This window comes from Sceloporus occidentalis, unplaced genomic scaffold (genome assembly GCF_023333645.1).
Source record: "Sceloporus occidentalis isolate IW3139 unplaced genomic scaffold, rSceOcc1.0.p SCAF_27, whole genome shotgun sequence".
Classification (NCBI taxonomy): Eukaryota; Metazoa; Chordata; class Lepidosauria; order Squamata; family Phrynosomatidae; genus Sceloporus; species Sceloporus occidentalis.
In genome coordinates, this window is record NW_028317007.1 from 9,328,249 (window position 1) to 9,345,739 (window position 17,491).

Genomic DNA, 17,491 nt, shown 5'->3' on the forward strand with positions numbered 1-17,491 from the left:
AAATAAATAAAGAAGAATGTAGCAAATTCACAGCCGCTCACACGGCAGACACACTCCAGTAATATGTGTCCGTGGCCTGGATTCGTATAAGAGCACAGCGTGCGGTCACACACATCAAGCAGGCAGAACGTACAGAATTTATTGGCCACTGGCCTCAAAGTCCTGGGGGCTCTTTAAATCCCCAGTCCGGCCCTGGTAGTAATGTGCATTGTATATCTGAAGAGATTACATATATTTGCAACTAAAAAGCCACCAGCGCAACATGAGCCTACCTGAAAATCATCATATGGGAACAAAAGCATCTCCCGGAGAGCATCATTCAGGATTTGGGTTTTCTTCTGTACAATGACATTCTCATAGTCTATAGGTTCAATGAGCTTTGGTTTGGCCTGAAAAACAAATGTAGATGTTATTAAGCATAAACAGCTAAAGAAAACAAACAGTTTTACAGATTTATTTTTTTTGATTTTTTTTTTTTTAAGAGAAAGGTGTAAAAGAACCGACAACTGCTAAAATAAGGGTCACAAATTCTACTGTAAAATTAAATGAAATGCCCCGGTACAAGATGACAGGAAACGATACGTATGTAGATACAACGCCAACAGAGAAAGGCTTCAGTGTCGTTTAGCTTTATGGATCAGTGCTTATTTTGTACACAAAGAATCGGGTTGCACTCGCTACGGCTTAAGAAAGGGTACATTATTAAATGCAACATGCAATTTGTAAAGATGTCTATGCAAGATACACACTTGCGCTCTAAAAGATCATAGACGTGTATTTATCAATGAACCAAGGCCACACCGGCTACAGCTAGAAAGTGGGTTGGAAACTGCTTCCTATCCATGCACAAGACCAAAAACTCATTTGTAAATGTCCCCACGGTTTGAATCATACAATGAAACACCTGATAAGGGGCGGGGGCACATTTATTGATAAATGGATAGGAGATTAAATTATATATATATATATATATATATATATATATATATATATATATATATATATATATATGAGTTATAGATTAAACATTGTTAACAGTAGCTTTCTATTCTTCCAGCAACCTCTGGCTGTCTCAGGAGAAAGAGAACCAAAGCTTAATTGGAGACTGAATTCAACCTCTTAGCCCAATGGCAGTTTCCCTCCCAACACTTTGTTAATAAAAACCCAGCCAAGCGGAAAGCAGCAAGTCACATGCGCGATCCAACTTCCAGTGAAGGCTCTGGATGGAAACATGTGATGCTACCTTTAAAGTTCTTTCACATCTTGTTAAATATTACATATGTGCATTTGAGGCAGAAAGAGTTTTACGTTCCATTATTAACTCTAATCAATCATTTAGATGTCAGCAGAATTCACTAATCCTCTTGCATCAAAGCACTCACAGGTATAATGAAGAGGTTCTCTGCTGCTCATGTTCCCTTCCCGTATGTCTCCAAATAAACCCAACCGCAGGATGTGCCGCGTTCACAAGATGAAACACAGAATAATCTGCAGACGCACTCAAAGGCTGAGCTATTTCTCTTGGCTAGCACTGAGAAAACACAACAAAAATAACTAGTCCCAGAACAAAAAAGCTGATCCAGTAACTGTTCTCAGATGCTTGTGTGTTTACAATCATTAACTTTTCCCAAAGTTATTCCAAGGCTTGAACATGAATTACTTGTCTAAAGCCACTGGATGTAAATAATAATGTCTTACTCAACAATAATTTTATCAGACACAGCGTCCTAAAGATCCTGGTCCCAGTAGCTGCCCAACTTCCTGACGGGGTTACGTTTTATGCTTAATACATAATCCTTTATGAACTGATAGAAAAAAATACTACAGCAGCCAAAGTACACAATAAACTGTTACAGCAGGTGAATTCCGAGTAACGATCTGGCAATACATATTTATCGGACAGGGCTTGATAACTTTGTTGAACTACAGAGACTCCAGCATGATTTCCTTCATAGCCATAAAGTCTGTAGCGAGTTCCATAAATCAATAAAAAACGTGACATTGATTGCACTCTCTTGTACGTTTTCTTTTATATTATAGAATGTCTTTTTTTTCTGTTATCTGAAGGTTTACAAAAGAGAAGACATTTTCAAGTAGGTTCTTCACTACCTCGTTATGCTTGACTCTCCCCTACTTATTCTAACTTAGATCATTAAACCCATCTATTAAGAGACGCATACGATCTGCCCCCTTCATAATCACAATCTGCATTCTGGGGAGATTGGGGGTGGTCTAAAAACATTGAAGTTTACAGAAATGGGTACAAAATATTAGCTCTACGAAGAAATGAAATCCACTTCAAATTTTATGAAATCATAAATAGGGCTGCAACCTCTAAAGTCCAAGAGGGATATTTTATATACAGTATATACAGGGTTTTTACATTAAATTAAACATTGCACTTGCTCTGCTATTGAATACACAGGCCGCAGGTGCGTTCGGTGCACATGCGTTGGGTACAATTAACGTCACTTTCCATAATCTGACGATGGTCCATGGCTGCACAGGGTGAACAAGGATTTAAGCCGTTACTAAGCACTGGCACCAAAAACATTTCTTTAGGAGGAACAGCTACATGTATTTTATGGTATAATCTATATAGCAAAGCTTTTAGGACACTTGTAAGACACATTGGGTTTTTTTTTTTTTTAAGCTTGTTGTGGGAGTAATATCGCAATATTTGTAGTATCCTTAGATCGTGCGTCTCGACCTTAATTAAATGTGCCTAGTTGATTTGAAGCCAAGTAATATCTCCAAAAAAAATAAATATATATATATATTGATGTTGATTGGGTAGGTTTATCAAATTAGTACGTAGGTGCAGTCTAAGCCGTCTTCAGAAAGTAAGCTGCATTTATGTGTGTTGGATATTAGGTTGGATTCGTTATTTTGGATGATATAGCCATATAATATTTATTCAAGTCAAGGCAGATTTGCAGCATCAGAATCATGGGTCATGAGAACTTATTTTTTGCTCTATTGGTATCTCACTGAATCATGATTATATATACACTTTTGCTCTCCTTCTGCCTTCAGAACTGCCTTCATTCTTCATGCCATACTTTCTACAGGGTGCTGGAAACATCTATCAGAGATTTTGGTCCATATGGACATGATGGCCTCTCGCAGTTGCTGCAGATTTATCAGCTGCACATCCATGATGCAAATCTCTCGTTTTCACCACATCCCAAAGGTGCTCTATTGGATTGAGTTCTGGTGACTGTGGAGGCCATTGGAGTACAGAGAACTCATTGTCATGTTCAAAGAACCAGTTCGAGGTTGATGCAAGCTTTGTGACATGGTGCATGTCATGATGAACTCATATGATGTAGTGGATGCATGGAAGGGTAATCCAGCAGAGGTGGCTCATTGCTTTGTGTAAGGATTCAATGGGTTAATCTGATGTTGATTTTAATCAGTTTCTTGTGCATGCCTTCTGTATCTGTTCTGGCTAGAAGTGTCATCTTCCCAGAGGACCCCTGTGGTGATTCATGGCCTAACAGATAAGGACCCTGAGTTATAGGAATTCCATTCCTATCTTAAGTGGAGGGGTTTCCATCACCTTTACCCCACCATAACTTATTGGCAAATCAAAGATGGGAATCAATTCATTGAAAAGGTGTCACAATTGGTCATGTGACCAGAGGGGTGTTTTCTTGGAAGAGAGTCTGATTTAGGGGCAATACAGGTACCTCAAAGGAGAACTCCATGATATACTCTGATCGGAACAACATCATAAGAAACCGTCTGGACTTAAGGAGTTTCCACAGGCCGGCTTATTGAAGAAACTTGTGAGTGAGGGTCCTGTGTTTAAGTCCCATTGTTTTTAAGAACTGTTTGCCTGTTTTGTTTTTCTTTTGTATGTCTTGTTTTTTTTGTAATTCTGGCACTGTGTAATCTTTGTCTTTTTGTTATTAAAATTTTCAAAATCCAAATCTGTCTTTGGGCTCTAGTATTGATATCCACAAACCCTAAGAGAGGATAACACGTTACCAAATTGTTATTACCTAATTTCTAGAGGAATATGTATGTATGTATGTATGTATGTATGTATATGTTGTTTGCCCAGTAGAGAGATATTTCAATTCAGGTATCCACACCGTCACTGCTTGGTAAGTAGTCCTGTGCATTATCTTGCTGGAAGTAGCCATCAGAAGAATGGTACACTATGGTCATAAAGGGATGGACATGGTCAGCGACAATACTCAGGAAGGCTGTCATGTTTAAACAATGCTCAATTGGTACCAAGGGGCCCAAAGTGTGCCAAGAAAACGTCCCCCACTCCATTACACAACCGTTTATACAAGGCAGGATGGATCCTTCCTTTCATGTTGTTTATGCCAAGGTCTGACCCTGCTATCTCAATGTTGCAGCTGGAATTGAGACTCATCAGACCAGCCCTTCTGGCACCAACAACCATGCCACATTCAAAATCACTTAAATCCCCTTTCTTCCCCATTCTGATGAACTTCAGCAAGTTGTCTTGATCACGTCTACATGCCTAAATGGATTGAGCTGCTGCCATGGGATTGCCTGACTAGCCATTTGTATTAACAAGCAATTGAACAGGTGTACCTAATAAGATGGTTAGCTAGTGTATATATATATATATATATATATATATATATATATATATATATATATATATATATATATATATATATATATATATATACACACACACACACACACACACACACATATATATACAAATTATCTTGAAGCAATTAATATGGGTGATTTACAAGTTTAATTCAATTCAACAAATATTTTCCCATAAATAGCTGAATTCATGATTGGCATATATGAGAAGCACTGATCCGTATTATTGGCTTAATTTGATCCACCGTGATTTAATTAGCGTGTAAGAGTCTCTTAAATTAATTGGTACCAGCCTGAACCAATGAACAATTAGCAACTGCAAATTCATTTAATTGAGACGGCCGGTGCAGGTGTGAGGAATGGAATGGGGATATAACTCCAGGACTCAAAATGGATTCAATATGCTAGTTTGGCCAAATATCATCACGTATACAAGGTTAATAAAATGCTCTTGCTTTTCTTCTCCAAAGCAATTCCACAGACAAAGCAAAAATATAGACTATATATGCAGCTTTAATGAATTGGTTTAGTTTGTGGCCAATTTGATTAATAGGCAAAGTAAGCATGGTTCTGCAGGAGCCTATCAAAAATTAAATGATTGCTTAAATATATCTTATTTATTATAGACAACCGTTTGCTGCAATGGCAATGTCATTTTTTAATTCTTCATAGACATAAGTAAATTTGTTTCTTTGTGTGTGCTGTAGAATACACTCTGGATAGATCACCAATATATTAGCGAAGTTTAGCACACTCCTTTCTGCCCAAACTCTTAAACACCATAATATTGATCTAATAGGAGGCTGGGAGGTATATCAGGCCCAGCTGCGGGCCCCCTGCTTGCCTTTACCCCCTGGCTCCTAGGTCTAAACCCAATTTGTCGACCCTTGATCTAATATTTTTATGTTAGTTGGATATATTAGCTATAATAAAAGCTTGACTTAATAGACAAATCCTCATTTAAAGATGATACAACTTTATTCCAGGTGACCACAACTGTGAAACTGTCACATCCCATTACATAAAATTCACAGCTCCAATTATAAAAGTTTATATAGCCGACACCACAAGCAGATTTCTTTAATATAAAGCTGCAGCTAGATCACGTTCTAAAAAGTGAAATGAACTATCAAATCAGAAACAAACTTCCTCTCGGATTCTTCTTAACTAATCTTCCCTTTTGCACAAGGGAGCCACACAAATGGGGAGCAGATGTTCGTGGAAAATACCACCCATTTCCACTTTAAGAACATAAATATTTTAATGTTCCTGAAGTCTCAGGGCTTTGTACAAAGCCAATAAAAAAATAATAAACTTCCCAAGCCTACAAAACACTAAGTCGTGTTAAACTGTTAACATTGCAAAAAACATAAGAGAATGGGCAGTTTTGAATGGGGCAAAAAAACAAAAAGGAGGATTTACCCCAATTATTGTCCAAATGTTCCCTTTTATATGCATCAGCCCCTGAGCTTGTCAAAGCAGATTAAGAAACCAATGACACAGGTTCTATGCACCTAAACGTAGCTAAAAATGTGATGAAATTTGTGAAAATTCTTCCAGCCACTGAAAACTATGAGCTTTAAGCAGGGCAAACATTTAGAGTTTCTGTACATTCCCTTGGTGGAACGCGTAGGAAAGTTACTTGAAATCCAAATGAGAAGAGGCTAGAAGCAGAAGGACAGCGGTTGGCAGAGATGGTAGGGAGAACTTGAGAGTTCCCAGCTTTTTGCTTCGTTTTTTGGCATTCGTACAAATTAAAAAAATTGGAGTCAAATTTTTAATGAAGTTTGCAAATTTTGTCTAATTATTAATCAATTACAGTAAGCTGAAAGGATAACTTAAAAATACTTGGTCTAAGTAAAATATCTCCTTGTCTATTATAGCCACAGGGCTTCAACACTACAACACACAAGCAAGGAACTTGATTGTCAAACAACAATTCTAATGCTTGAACGAGGACAGAGGTTGGACCTGAGGGGGCATTTTTATTTACTCCCTTTTCGGAATACAGCAGAAGTCTTTACTTTCATCATAATCATTCATTTTTAAATGATTAGCAGAAAGATTTCGCAGAGAGTCCCGATAAACATTCTTGTCAGGTTTTTATGACTAATTTTATGAATTTTCTCTGCAGGGTATATAATGTAGGCTCTGTTATTTTTGTGTTTCTGTTCCTCTCTTTCTCTGTAAATATTCTGGCTTCTTAGGGCACTTCCGCAGAAGTGCGGGGTCACAGGGACAGCTCCAGTTCCGCCTTTTTGTGGAAGTGCGCCGGCCGTCAAGACTGAATACGCAGGGGCAAGAGGAAGACATTGGATAAGGTAAGGAGACTAAGAGCGCAAGTGAGAGTGTGTTTAAACGCTCCAGTAATGCTTTACTACTTTATTAATTTCTCTAAATTAACACCAAACGTTATGGGTGCGGCCTACATTTGGGACAATACGGTATTCAGTGACATAACATATTTGGACATACTACAGAACGTGAAGAAAGTCCTGTTCATGTTAACCTAGAGCCTTATAATGAGACATGTTCAGTTCAGTCCCATTCAGAGGTAGTTTAAATACTTATTAACGGACAGATCCAGACAACACACTTTATGCGAGGCCAGAGTATTAAATAATTACACCGAGAGGTAGATTTGTATCTTGTCAATATATAAGGGATTCTGTAAGCGGAGACAAATAGGACACCTAAAGGATAGAGCAACCAAGATTTTGGGATGTTGGTAATGAGTGGGGGAGATGATAACCAACTCAGAAAAAGAACAAATTAATAGATAAATACAGCTCACTTTTGGTTTATATCATGCCTATGGAAAAGAGCATGCCAGGTGATAAACATCCAGAAGGATCAGCAGAGAAAAGGCAAACATATCAAATAAGTGGCTAACACAGAATAGACACAGAAGGCCGGGGTGTTAGTGGATGACAGAAAGCTATTCAACCGGCTATATTAGTTTCTAGTAGCTTGGAGGAAAAGAAAGGTATGAGGTGATAATGGTAGACTTCACTGAGGTGCCAATTTTTTGTTTCCTTTTGGAAAGCCGTTAAAAATGCGGTGAGTAGATCAACAACCAGATGTTACTGATGGGATAAGGGTTGGGCATAATGTAGACAAGAGGAAGCTAATTTACTCAGGTACAAACCTGTCTCATTTTATCGACAACTGATAGTCAAAGCTGGCCTCTTCTAATGGCAGAGAGACACTGGCCAGTGCGGCTTGGGTGTGTTAAAGCCATTCTGGTGTGCGGCGAGGCACCATTTCTGAAGAAGTAGCATGCTTTGTGCCATGTCCTCTTTGTTGACCAAGCAGAATTAAGTTTTCAAACCAAACAGAGCAGAGAGGAAAACAAATGGTCGGTGGGTGACACACAAAACAGCACTCTCCTAAAGAACAAAAGCGCATGTTCCCAATAGGAATTAAAAGCCGTTAACTGCGTCAGCTGTAAGGCACCTAAAGAGCCAAAGAAAAGGAACCGCAGAAGTAAAATCCTGTAGAAAATGGAATTCCTTGGATATTTTTGTTTTATATAAACACATCCACTACATACCTCTCGTTAGTAATGTAAGGGTCCTGTATCAACAAAAAGGTACTAATGAAAAAAGCCTAAAATATGTGCCGAAAATGTATTTTGAAAGTCAAAGTAACGTAAATAACATCCATGGAAAAAAAATGTCCATGCCATTAAACACTCACTGGACAGAACAATCAAAAGGAAACACACAGATCCTGTTTTCTTTAAAAACTGGGAGCTTTAGAGATCTCTCGAACGTCCATTAGCAGTTTCAAACTACAATGCCTTTAGGGGGAAAACAGGAATTTTAAGAACTAATTGTCTAAGCAGGTGTGCAAGACAAAGAAATTAGAAGCCATTTACATATATAGATCACAGTCAGGCAGTGGTGTACCCAGGGCAGCATCCTTCAGGACGCGGAGAAGAAGAAGAGATACAATGAAGGCTGTACGGACAAGGCACAGTCCTACATAATACATACAGGCTTGTTGAGCTGCCCTATCAACCCACTGCCATTCCTTGCATTAAGGGCTAGATAAACCCATCGGCAACGCAGCCAGCTAACTTTCTGTACTATTTTATGCTGATCTGTAAGAAGACAAGTCTATATAAACAGGATCATTTTGGATACACAAGTGGGAGGAGAGGGAGCATTGTACAACACAATATTTATTTGTTGAGTCCAAGACAATTTAAGTGTACTTACCCTAACAGGAGCATCTCTATTAAATTGTACTGTATGAAGTGTAAATGCCTAGACCTACATAGCTAGATATTACCTTTTATACATTCCACTGCGCTCTACAATGAGCTATACAGGACTACAACAAATATGCAGTGGAAACCTCAAACTAATCAAAACCTTGCAACGACGCTGAAATGAATGTTTCACAAACTTAGCAAAATAAGTAAAGGCATTCCCAGTTGATGCTGCAGGAGAACAGGTGTGTCCCTATTCTGAATCCTTGGAGGCATACAGAGTGAAAAGCATTCCTGCTCAAAGCTCAGTTTCTGGAATCTTAACAATTACTAAAGAAAACAGCAAGCGTCAGAGGTCGGCTCCCATTTTTACTTGCAAAGCCCAGTCCGGGAATGCATCACACCATGTCACAGGTGCAGAGCCAAAGACTAGGGTCCGCCAGCATAAATCATTTTCACCAAAGATCCAAAGAATACACTGATTTCTACACTAAGAGTTAAGGGAATGACAAACACACCTAAAATGTGAAAGTAATAAGGTTAATAGGAGGGCTGGGGAGCATCATAGCTCTGCATGAGAGAACGATTTCAAATCTTACAGGAGTAAATTCCTAAAAAAAAATAAATACTTGGAGCAGCTATATGAAAGTATTTTCACACAGATGTGGGATAGATTTGGCCACTGCCTGTGTGCACAGAAGGTGAAATCCAGGGCGTGGGGATACAAGTTCAGTCCCTACGCATTTCCTCTAAGGACACTGAATAAAGACAAAAGAATGTACTTCTTTAATTATAAGCATGGTAAAGCCATATCACTTGAAATCAATGAATTCTGTATTATACATATATATATATATATATATATATATATATATATATATATATATATATATATATATACGCACACACAGATACATATACACACACACACACACACACATATATACATATATATATACAGAATTCATTGATTTCAAGTGATATGGCCGTCTCAGATGCTTGGTTCTCCAACAAGCTGCAGTAAGAAGAACCTATAGCCTCAGATGATACCTTAATCTACATTACAGTACTTCAAAGAAACATCACAATCAACCCCCCTCCCCCGACTTTTCTGTATTGCTAATTTGTTTAAGAGTAAATTTGGTGCAAAGAGGTGAGAGTGCTTTTATCAACCACCTTAATAATTAAAGGGACACTCCAGCCATCACGTGCTTTCACACATATGATAGCCGTGTGGCAAATGCATGGGGGATTCAGACGCCCGTGTGGAAAGTGCCGCCATTAATTTCAGACTAGTTGGACCGTGGCTGAAACAGAGGACTTAAACCTCTGCACCAATATTGCAAACATAACAGATACAGCGGCTTATAAACACACAAAGAATTATGGCAGCAAAAAAATAAATCAAACTCAAAGCACTTAGCGCAGGCCACATGGTAAAGGTATTCTCATTACGTAGCAGGGCTTACATTGTTACGTTAAAGCTTTGAAAGAGTACTCTAAACCCCATCACTCACAAACACAAACCAACAACCTTAACGCAGAGGCCAGTATCTCCTGTTGATCCCATTCCGCATCTGGTTAGGTATCACAGAAGGAGTTAAACCTTTAGGCAGCCACCACACGCTATGCTGAAAATGCAAGCATTCCGCACTAAATGCCAGGACCCCCTTAAACGTAATCAGATGTAATGTGGCTTCTGATAAGAACAAGTGTATGTTTCTCCGGGGTCAGGAATCTCGAATATTTAGGAAAACCTAAGATTTCTTACAAGCCATCTTACAACACAGTTTGTACAAACCACGAACGGCATTTAAGTATGGATATCATCCCTTTCAGGGAGTGTCACATTTGCCATGACACTTACTACGTCCGAAGACAGGACCTCTGACATTTCGGAAGCTTATTTATTCATACGGCACCAATACACGCAGCACTTCTTATGGTACATAAATAACAAAACGGGCAGACAAAGACAAACCGATACATTAGGTGAAGAGGACCCTGCTTCAAAGTTACCATCCAAAAGGATGCGACATTATATTGTATAAACACTGACACACCAAAAGGTGTCACAAAACCGTATGGACTAAAAGAGGTAAGAAATTTATAAAGAGCCACTCTGGTGCAAAGTTTGAAAATCACCATAGCAACCAATGGAATGGCGCAAACAGTCTACTAGTGATATTGGTTCTCTTTAAACCTTGCACCGGAATGGTAGTTTATAGATCACAATCTTCTTTGACGCCAGTGTAGAAATGCCAATATTTGTTTCGTCATTACACACCTAGCCAAAAATCAGCACATACATGGTATCTATTAACTTCCAAGCAGCCTCAGATGGGGTTCTCTCTTTGAGTTTATTATATGCTGTTTGTGAAATAAGGGGGTGACCAGAGGCCATCAGATAGACACAAAACAAATGTGCAAGTCATTAAAACCAGAGAAACAAATTTACACCACAGTCATGTGTTAACCCATCAACAATTATATCTTATATATCATTAGATAAGACAGTTTCGGAGCGCGTGTCCCGACAGAACCACAGGATAGTAGGAGAGCATCGTGCACATTGTTTGATATGTGCTAGAAGGATGGTGCACACCTACTGCTGCCATTATCTCCAGGCACACCTCAGACAGGATGACGAGTGCTCCGCATATCAAGGCAGCAGCAACCTAACCAACTTTCTAACTGAAAGCTAAAGAAGCCGTGTGACCCAGTTATCACTGGAAAGGCGGCTTATATAAAATTACATCTTTTACCACCTAATACGACAAAACCGTTGCTTTAAGGCTTGCTGCACTTACTGGCTCTGGTACGGGAGCCTCCGCTTCCAGCTCTCCCTCGGAGACATCCTTGTACTGCTGCGGAGACTCAATGACAAGCTCCCTCTTTACACTTTTCCCCGTGTTCGTGCGACTTTGCATTGTCGGTGGACCTCGCAATCCCAACAGAAGGCACTCGCAAACTCTTCAGGCCGTGTTAACATAAGCTAGCATGTCAAACAGAGGGGGAGTGGGGAGTGCCTCTCCCAGCCAGGAGAGAGATTGAAAGAAGAGACTTCTCTAGCGGAGACTCCGGCTGGTTTTGAGCCGGCCTCTCGGAGGGGGCAGGAAAAGTGTCCTGTCTGGAAAAGGAGGATCTGTTTTCATGTCACAAAGTGCTGTGCAGTGCGTGGTGCAATGTGTCTCAGGCTGGAGGCAGCAGATGTTGTATTAACACGGACATTTAGAGGGATTCTGCAGAGCTACACGCAGCCCATTATGCAATAGACAGCAGCCACAAACAATGCACAGTGAAACCATTTTCCCTTTCAGTCTTCGTGTGTACTAACTGGAAAATCCACTATATTAAAACAATGTATATGTAACAGCGCTTGCTATATGCTCAAAAAGAAACACTGAAAAGCCTCAGAGCCGGTGGAATGGGCAGAAACCTGCGCAGCCTTATAATCAGTTACTAAACCCGTAGACGGTGCACCAACACGCCAAGACTGTCACATTCAAGCGCACCGCTTTGCCCAATAGCAGCTGTACAAGGAATAACACGCAAGTTTCATTGATCTATGTCTTGGTCACAACACAGTGACAAGCAAGTCACTGTATATCTGCGTCTGGAAACCAGCGCTTAAGCTGGGGTGCCCACGACATTTTGGTTGTTCTTTATCACAAGCTAGTTGAGATTGGCAGAAATGGAGCACAGAAGCTTATCTGGGAAAGAAATGGAAATGTCGCAGACACATGGCAGTCCACGGCCATCAGTCATTTAGAAACAGTAGAGACGAGGCTTGTGTGTTGCATAGAATAGGGCACTCCGGCCCAGACAGACAGCAGGTATCATACCGTTCCTGACACCTGAAGCAGTAGGACAGACCTCTCCATGGAAGCCCATCTTCTAATCATATGATGACTGAAAGGAATCACAAGCTACCAGCTCAAAGCTGCAGTATTTTCTTTAATACTTTGAGGAACAGCATTTTACATCCTCTTCACTAGCGAGGTAATTAAAGATCAACTGGCACATTCTAGATTACTACTCTCCATCACATTTGCAACATGTGGGAGCTCCCATCATGCTGCTCCATTTTGTCTTAGATAAGGAAACTCCGGTGTCCTAAGGCAGCCCTCTGAACTATCATTGCATAGTAAAGTAATTTCTGCGCATGCACACTTGTTGGGCTCTTCTAAGTATACTGCTGACTAGCTCTGTATTTTACATCAGACATTTTCCGCTGGCGCGTGTGGGGGGGGTGGGATGGGGGCAACTGCATGATATTAAAGCACATATGATAGATTGTCCCTTTAAAATAACGGCTTTACAGAGGAACAGGCATTAGTGCAAGAGGCACACGTACAGTCTGTTAAAACAATGCAGATAGAGGTGAGGTTAGTTTGCTACAACTACCGACTTGGGTTGGCGAGAATATTCCAGAGTAATCTTTGCTTAGGGATCAAGACAAACCAAGGAAAAAACGCAGTGATGTCAGCGACGGTAAGTATTCACGAACGGTTTTCAGCGCTAGTCTATTATTTTACCACCAGCATGACAGTCCCACATCAGGCCAATTAAAGCAGAAGCTTTCAACTAGTTTGAAGAGTAATTTTACCAGCTATCTGCATACTCAATACTTCAGAATAACACAGTTTTATAGCTCCTCTACAACTGGCTGCCACTGTATCCAAACCAACTAAACAACGGTACCAGAGAGCTTAATAGAGACTAAACTGGTTTACACTACAGTCGTTACCTGATCCGATGGGTGAAAGACCCCACCACAAAGGAGGAACATGGCGTAAAATAAAATTATTAACTCAAACAAGTTTTTACTGCAATCGCTAGGATGTCTCACCTGTCATCATGTCATTCCACAGGATCTGCTGCTAGACATGGGTCAGTCAGGGTCAAACTGCCTGACATCTGCCACTAGTGACATAGCATGACGCTGGAAGAAAGATTGTTTATTCTAGTGGGTAGACACTCACTCAGTTTAAGTTATTAAAGTTAAACCACAATGTGATCCAATTCTTACCAGGGTTTTTTTTTTTTAATATTATAAAAAACTATATTTTACTATGTTTTGTTTTTTTGGGGGAATATTTACACAATTTAAAGCCTTGGGCACATGGTGGGTCCAGAAAACGATGACTAGAATGACGGCTGGATCACTTGGGTGGCAAAAAGCCAAGTGCCACCAAACTAACATTTGATAACGCACAAGGTGGTGCCCAGCCTACTTACACAAATGACGTACAACTGTGACCTTATCGCCATATCTTTCACTGCCATCAGCTTAATTCTGTTTATAACAGAGGCAGCATAGATAAAATCTCACATCTTCATCCCCCGCTGTGTGGCAAGGAAAACACAAGGATTAAAGATAGGAACATGTGCCGTGTTCACGGTTTGAGGTTTGTTTTTTTTATGCACAGTAGAGTCGCATTACAGCGCAAACAAAATGTCTGGCAGCCATAAACCCATTCTTCACATGTGGGTAATCCTAGTATCTGTGGCAATTATTTAATTCACAGATAATATAAAAATGCTCCAGATCCTACCATAAAAGCCCATTGTTTTATAGCTGTGATGTAAAGTTAAGCTGCAGACCACAGTTTACCATCTGGTTTACATAAAACCCACCGCAACAATGTAAAATAAAGCATGAAATTGTTAAAAAGGGACAGTACAGATTACATAAAATTAACTGTGTATTCATATGTATCCAGTCTTACTAAAATAGTTTTGGGCCCAGCGAGCGCACAGCAGCGTTGCCTCCGCAGCAAACAGCAGGTGATACCATGGCTGTGGGGTTGTCTTCTCACACCACGATGGTGACCATTGAATGGCAGACTGTAAATCAAGACCTAATCTATCATGAGACCATCGAGATCCCGAACAGGAACACACCTTTTCTTGCAAATTATTTTTTCTTAAATTCCCAGTAAATGACATCTGAGCTTATCATACTGCTTGTATTCCTCCAAAATGAACACACAGATGTCCAACTTACTTCACTCTAAAACCCAATACAATCTGTACGAGTACCGGCGTGGGAGAATTTTTTCTATTGCTCTCAAAGCAGGTTACAGTAGCCCGGCATACATGGGAATGCACAAACCATTTACGAAATGTAAAGACCTGTACAGTTATCGCGCTGTTAATATGAAATCTTTTCCCACTGTTTGTAAGGAAGAGTAAAATCAACAATGGGACTATTGTATAAGTATAACCCATAGGGAGATAGTGTGCAAGCGGCAGCTGTGCAAACCCCAATGTGAAATGCTTCTCCCACCTCTCATACACATACAGTATGGCTGCAACTACAATCATAGATTATCCTCAAAGGAACAGTTTAGTGCCCCACCAATAATGTCTATTTAAGTACTTTGTAACACACAAAAAAAACTCCTAAAAGTGTATTTACAATATTTAATATCAGAGACAACATTTAGTACAAAAAAAAAAGTCATAATATATTAAATAGTAAATGCAGTGAAACATTTAAAATAATCTAAGCTACTAGGCAGCACGCATACAAAAAGAAAATATAGATTTATGGACAGCGCACAGCATTGCCGGTTCACACACATTCTCTTGTATGAGAAAAAGACGAATGGGGACTGGCACCCGCTGTACATGGATTCTAAAAAAACCTTTTCTATATTATATACATTAAATGAGGAATTCTTCTTCTGGATACAATAACCAACAGTAGCGTAACACAACGCAGTATACCGGGAAGGGTGCATAACACGTGTTCACGTATGTGCACGTGTACTAACATCAGGTGGGATACTACAAATGCATCCACCTGGAGGGGCACATCGGGATTCTCTCTGGTCGTAGTAAACGAAAGCAAAGTGTACGTTCTCAAAACCTTTAAATAAAATGTTAAAAAATCATACTGCAGGCAAATGTTCTGCAGATGTGACACGAGGGGACCACCCTAAACACGCATTCAAAACATCAACGTAGCTTTAATGTTCACAGCAGTTACGTGAATGAATGAAACCACCTAAGGAATAGGTGTTTTTACTCACATGATATAACCCCTTCATAAAGGCGGGTATTGTCTCCGGATCAGAATGGCTACACTAGTATTCGTACAATTCTGGATCCCACCCAAATTTCAAAGTAGAGCTTCCCTGCAATATGTCAGAATTTCCGGTGCTTTCATCGCCAGAAAGCCAAAAAATTTTTTTTCCATAACAGAAACCAGCCTTGTTATTAAATGGACTCTGTTTCAGAAAGGAGAGAAAAAAACAAGCGGGTGTGCACAGGAATTCATATCAATCCGTACGGAGATCATTCCTGGCTCATGGCCAGCACTGTGTGGTCTCTTCGCTAAAGGGAGAGTTATGTTTCAGCGCCTTAATTCACTATACATTATCAAGTCCCAACCCCAATGAGCTTCAGCTGCAGGGAGAGCTTGGCTGCCCTGTATAATGTATTCGTAAATCAGAGAGATTTCTTGAAAGTCTCCTCAACGTTGAATTATGCTAGCTCAGGCCTTCTTGCTAAGAGTTGGCCATTCATAATGAATAGTATAGTGAGAGAATTAAAAGCACATCTCTCCTGCAAACTCTCCCTTTAGTGAATAGACCCTCACGACTGCATGCCGGGAGGTATAAAGTTAGCTACACCTTTAGCACAACAATGGAGGCAAAAGCCTAGAACAATCAATGGAAACAATCAATCATCCCAACACATACATATACATAAATACATAAATACATATAAATATGCGTACCCTCAAATATATATTGCAATAAGAAAATGGAACAGAGGCGGAATATTTAGCAGGATGTGTATCCTGTACGACACAACTCGTTCTCACAGCAAGTATTAAAAGAAAGGAGTAACACAAACCAGCCAACACAACCTGTGTGAACCGGCAGCAGATCACCAGCACTACAGCACATAAGCACGCTGGTGCTTTATTATAAATATCTGTATTATTAATACATACGGTATTCATTTATTTACACACAGGACTTCTTATAATGCATATATTCAAAGGGGTACGACAAAACTAGAAGCGACAGCCAAAAACAAACCGATACATTACCTAGAGGGTCCAAGCTTGCAAGCTTACAATTATCTTTTAACTGTTTTATTGCACAGGGAGATTTATCAGAATCCCCTCAATGTATTTGGTCTCTTTCGCCCTCCCCACATGCACAGGATAGTCACAACCAGCGTTCCAGGGATATAGCCGCTCCACCGCGCATGTGCAGAAAGCGCTCCCGCTGAACACAATGAGAACACTTTCCTGCCAGTGACTGGCGGCTTCAACCATCCAAAGATGCATAGTAAAAGGATTAAAAGTACTTCAATAAACATACATCGTTGGTGCGGCATAAACTGTCCCTTCAACTATTACCATAATAACTGCTACACGAGGGGACTACAATTTTTTTTTTTTTTTTTTTTTTTTTTTAAGGTATCAAATACGATACCGAAACAAATGAGGCATCTCTATTAATTGGATGAATCACTAATTCGTTTTTTTTTTCTTTCGGAGGGTGTGTGCCAAAGTTACACAGTTGAAAAACAAATGCACAGAGATTCCATAATCAAACCAATGCGTGTTTTTTTTCTGATTTTCATGAACTTCGGAGGATTTAATCACAGCTGCAGATCTGCTGTCTTTACCTTTGAAGATGATCAGAG

At 39.8% G+C, this 17,491-nt stretch overlaps 1 protein-coding gene across 2 annotated transcripts in view; it reads right to left on the minus strand.

Moving 5' to 3' along the window:
• LOC149299911 (dedicator of cytokinesis protein 9-like) overlaps positions 1-17,491 on the minus strand; it is an 88,315-nt gene that overhangs the window by 66,612 nt on the left and 4,212 nt on the right. For both annotated transcript variants that reach the window (XM_089485891.1, XM_089485890.1), the window contains exon 2: positions 273-389. In XM_089485891.1, the coding sequence (XP_089342017.1) occupies positions 273-389 (117 nt within the window). The remainder of the gene's footprint in view (positions 1-272; positions 390-17,491) is intronic.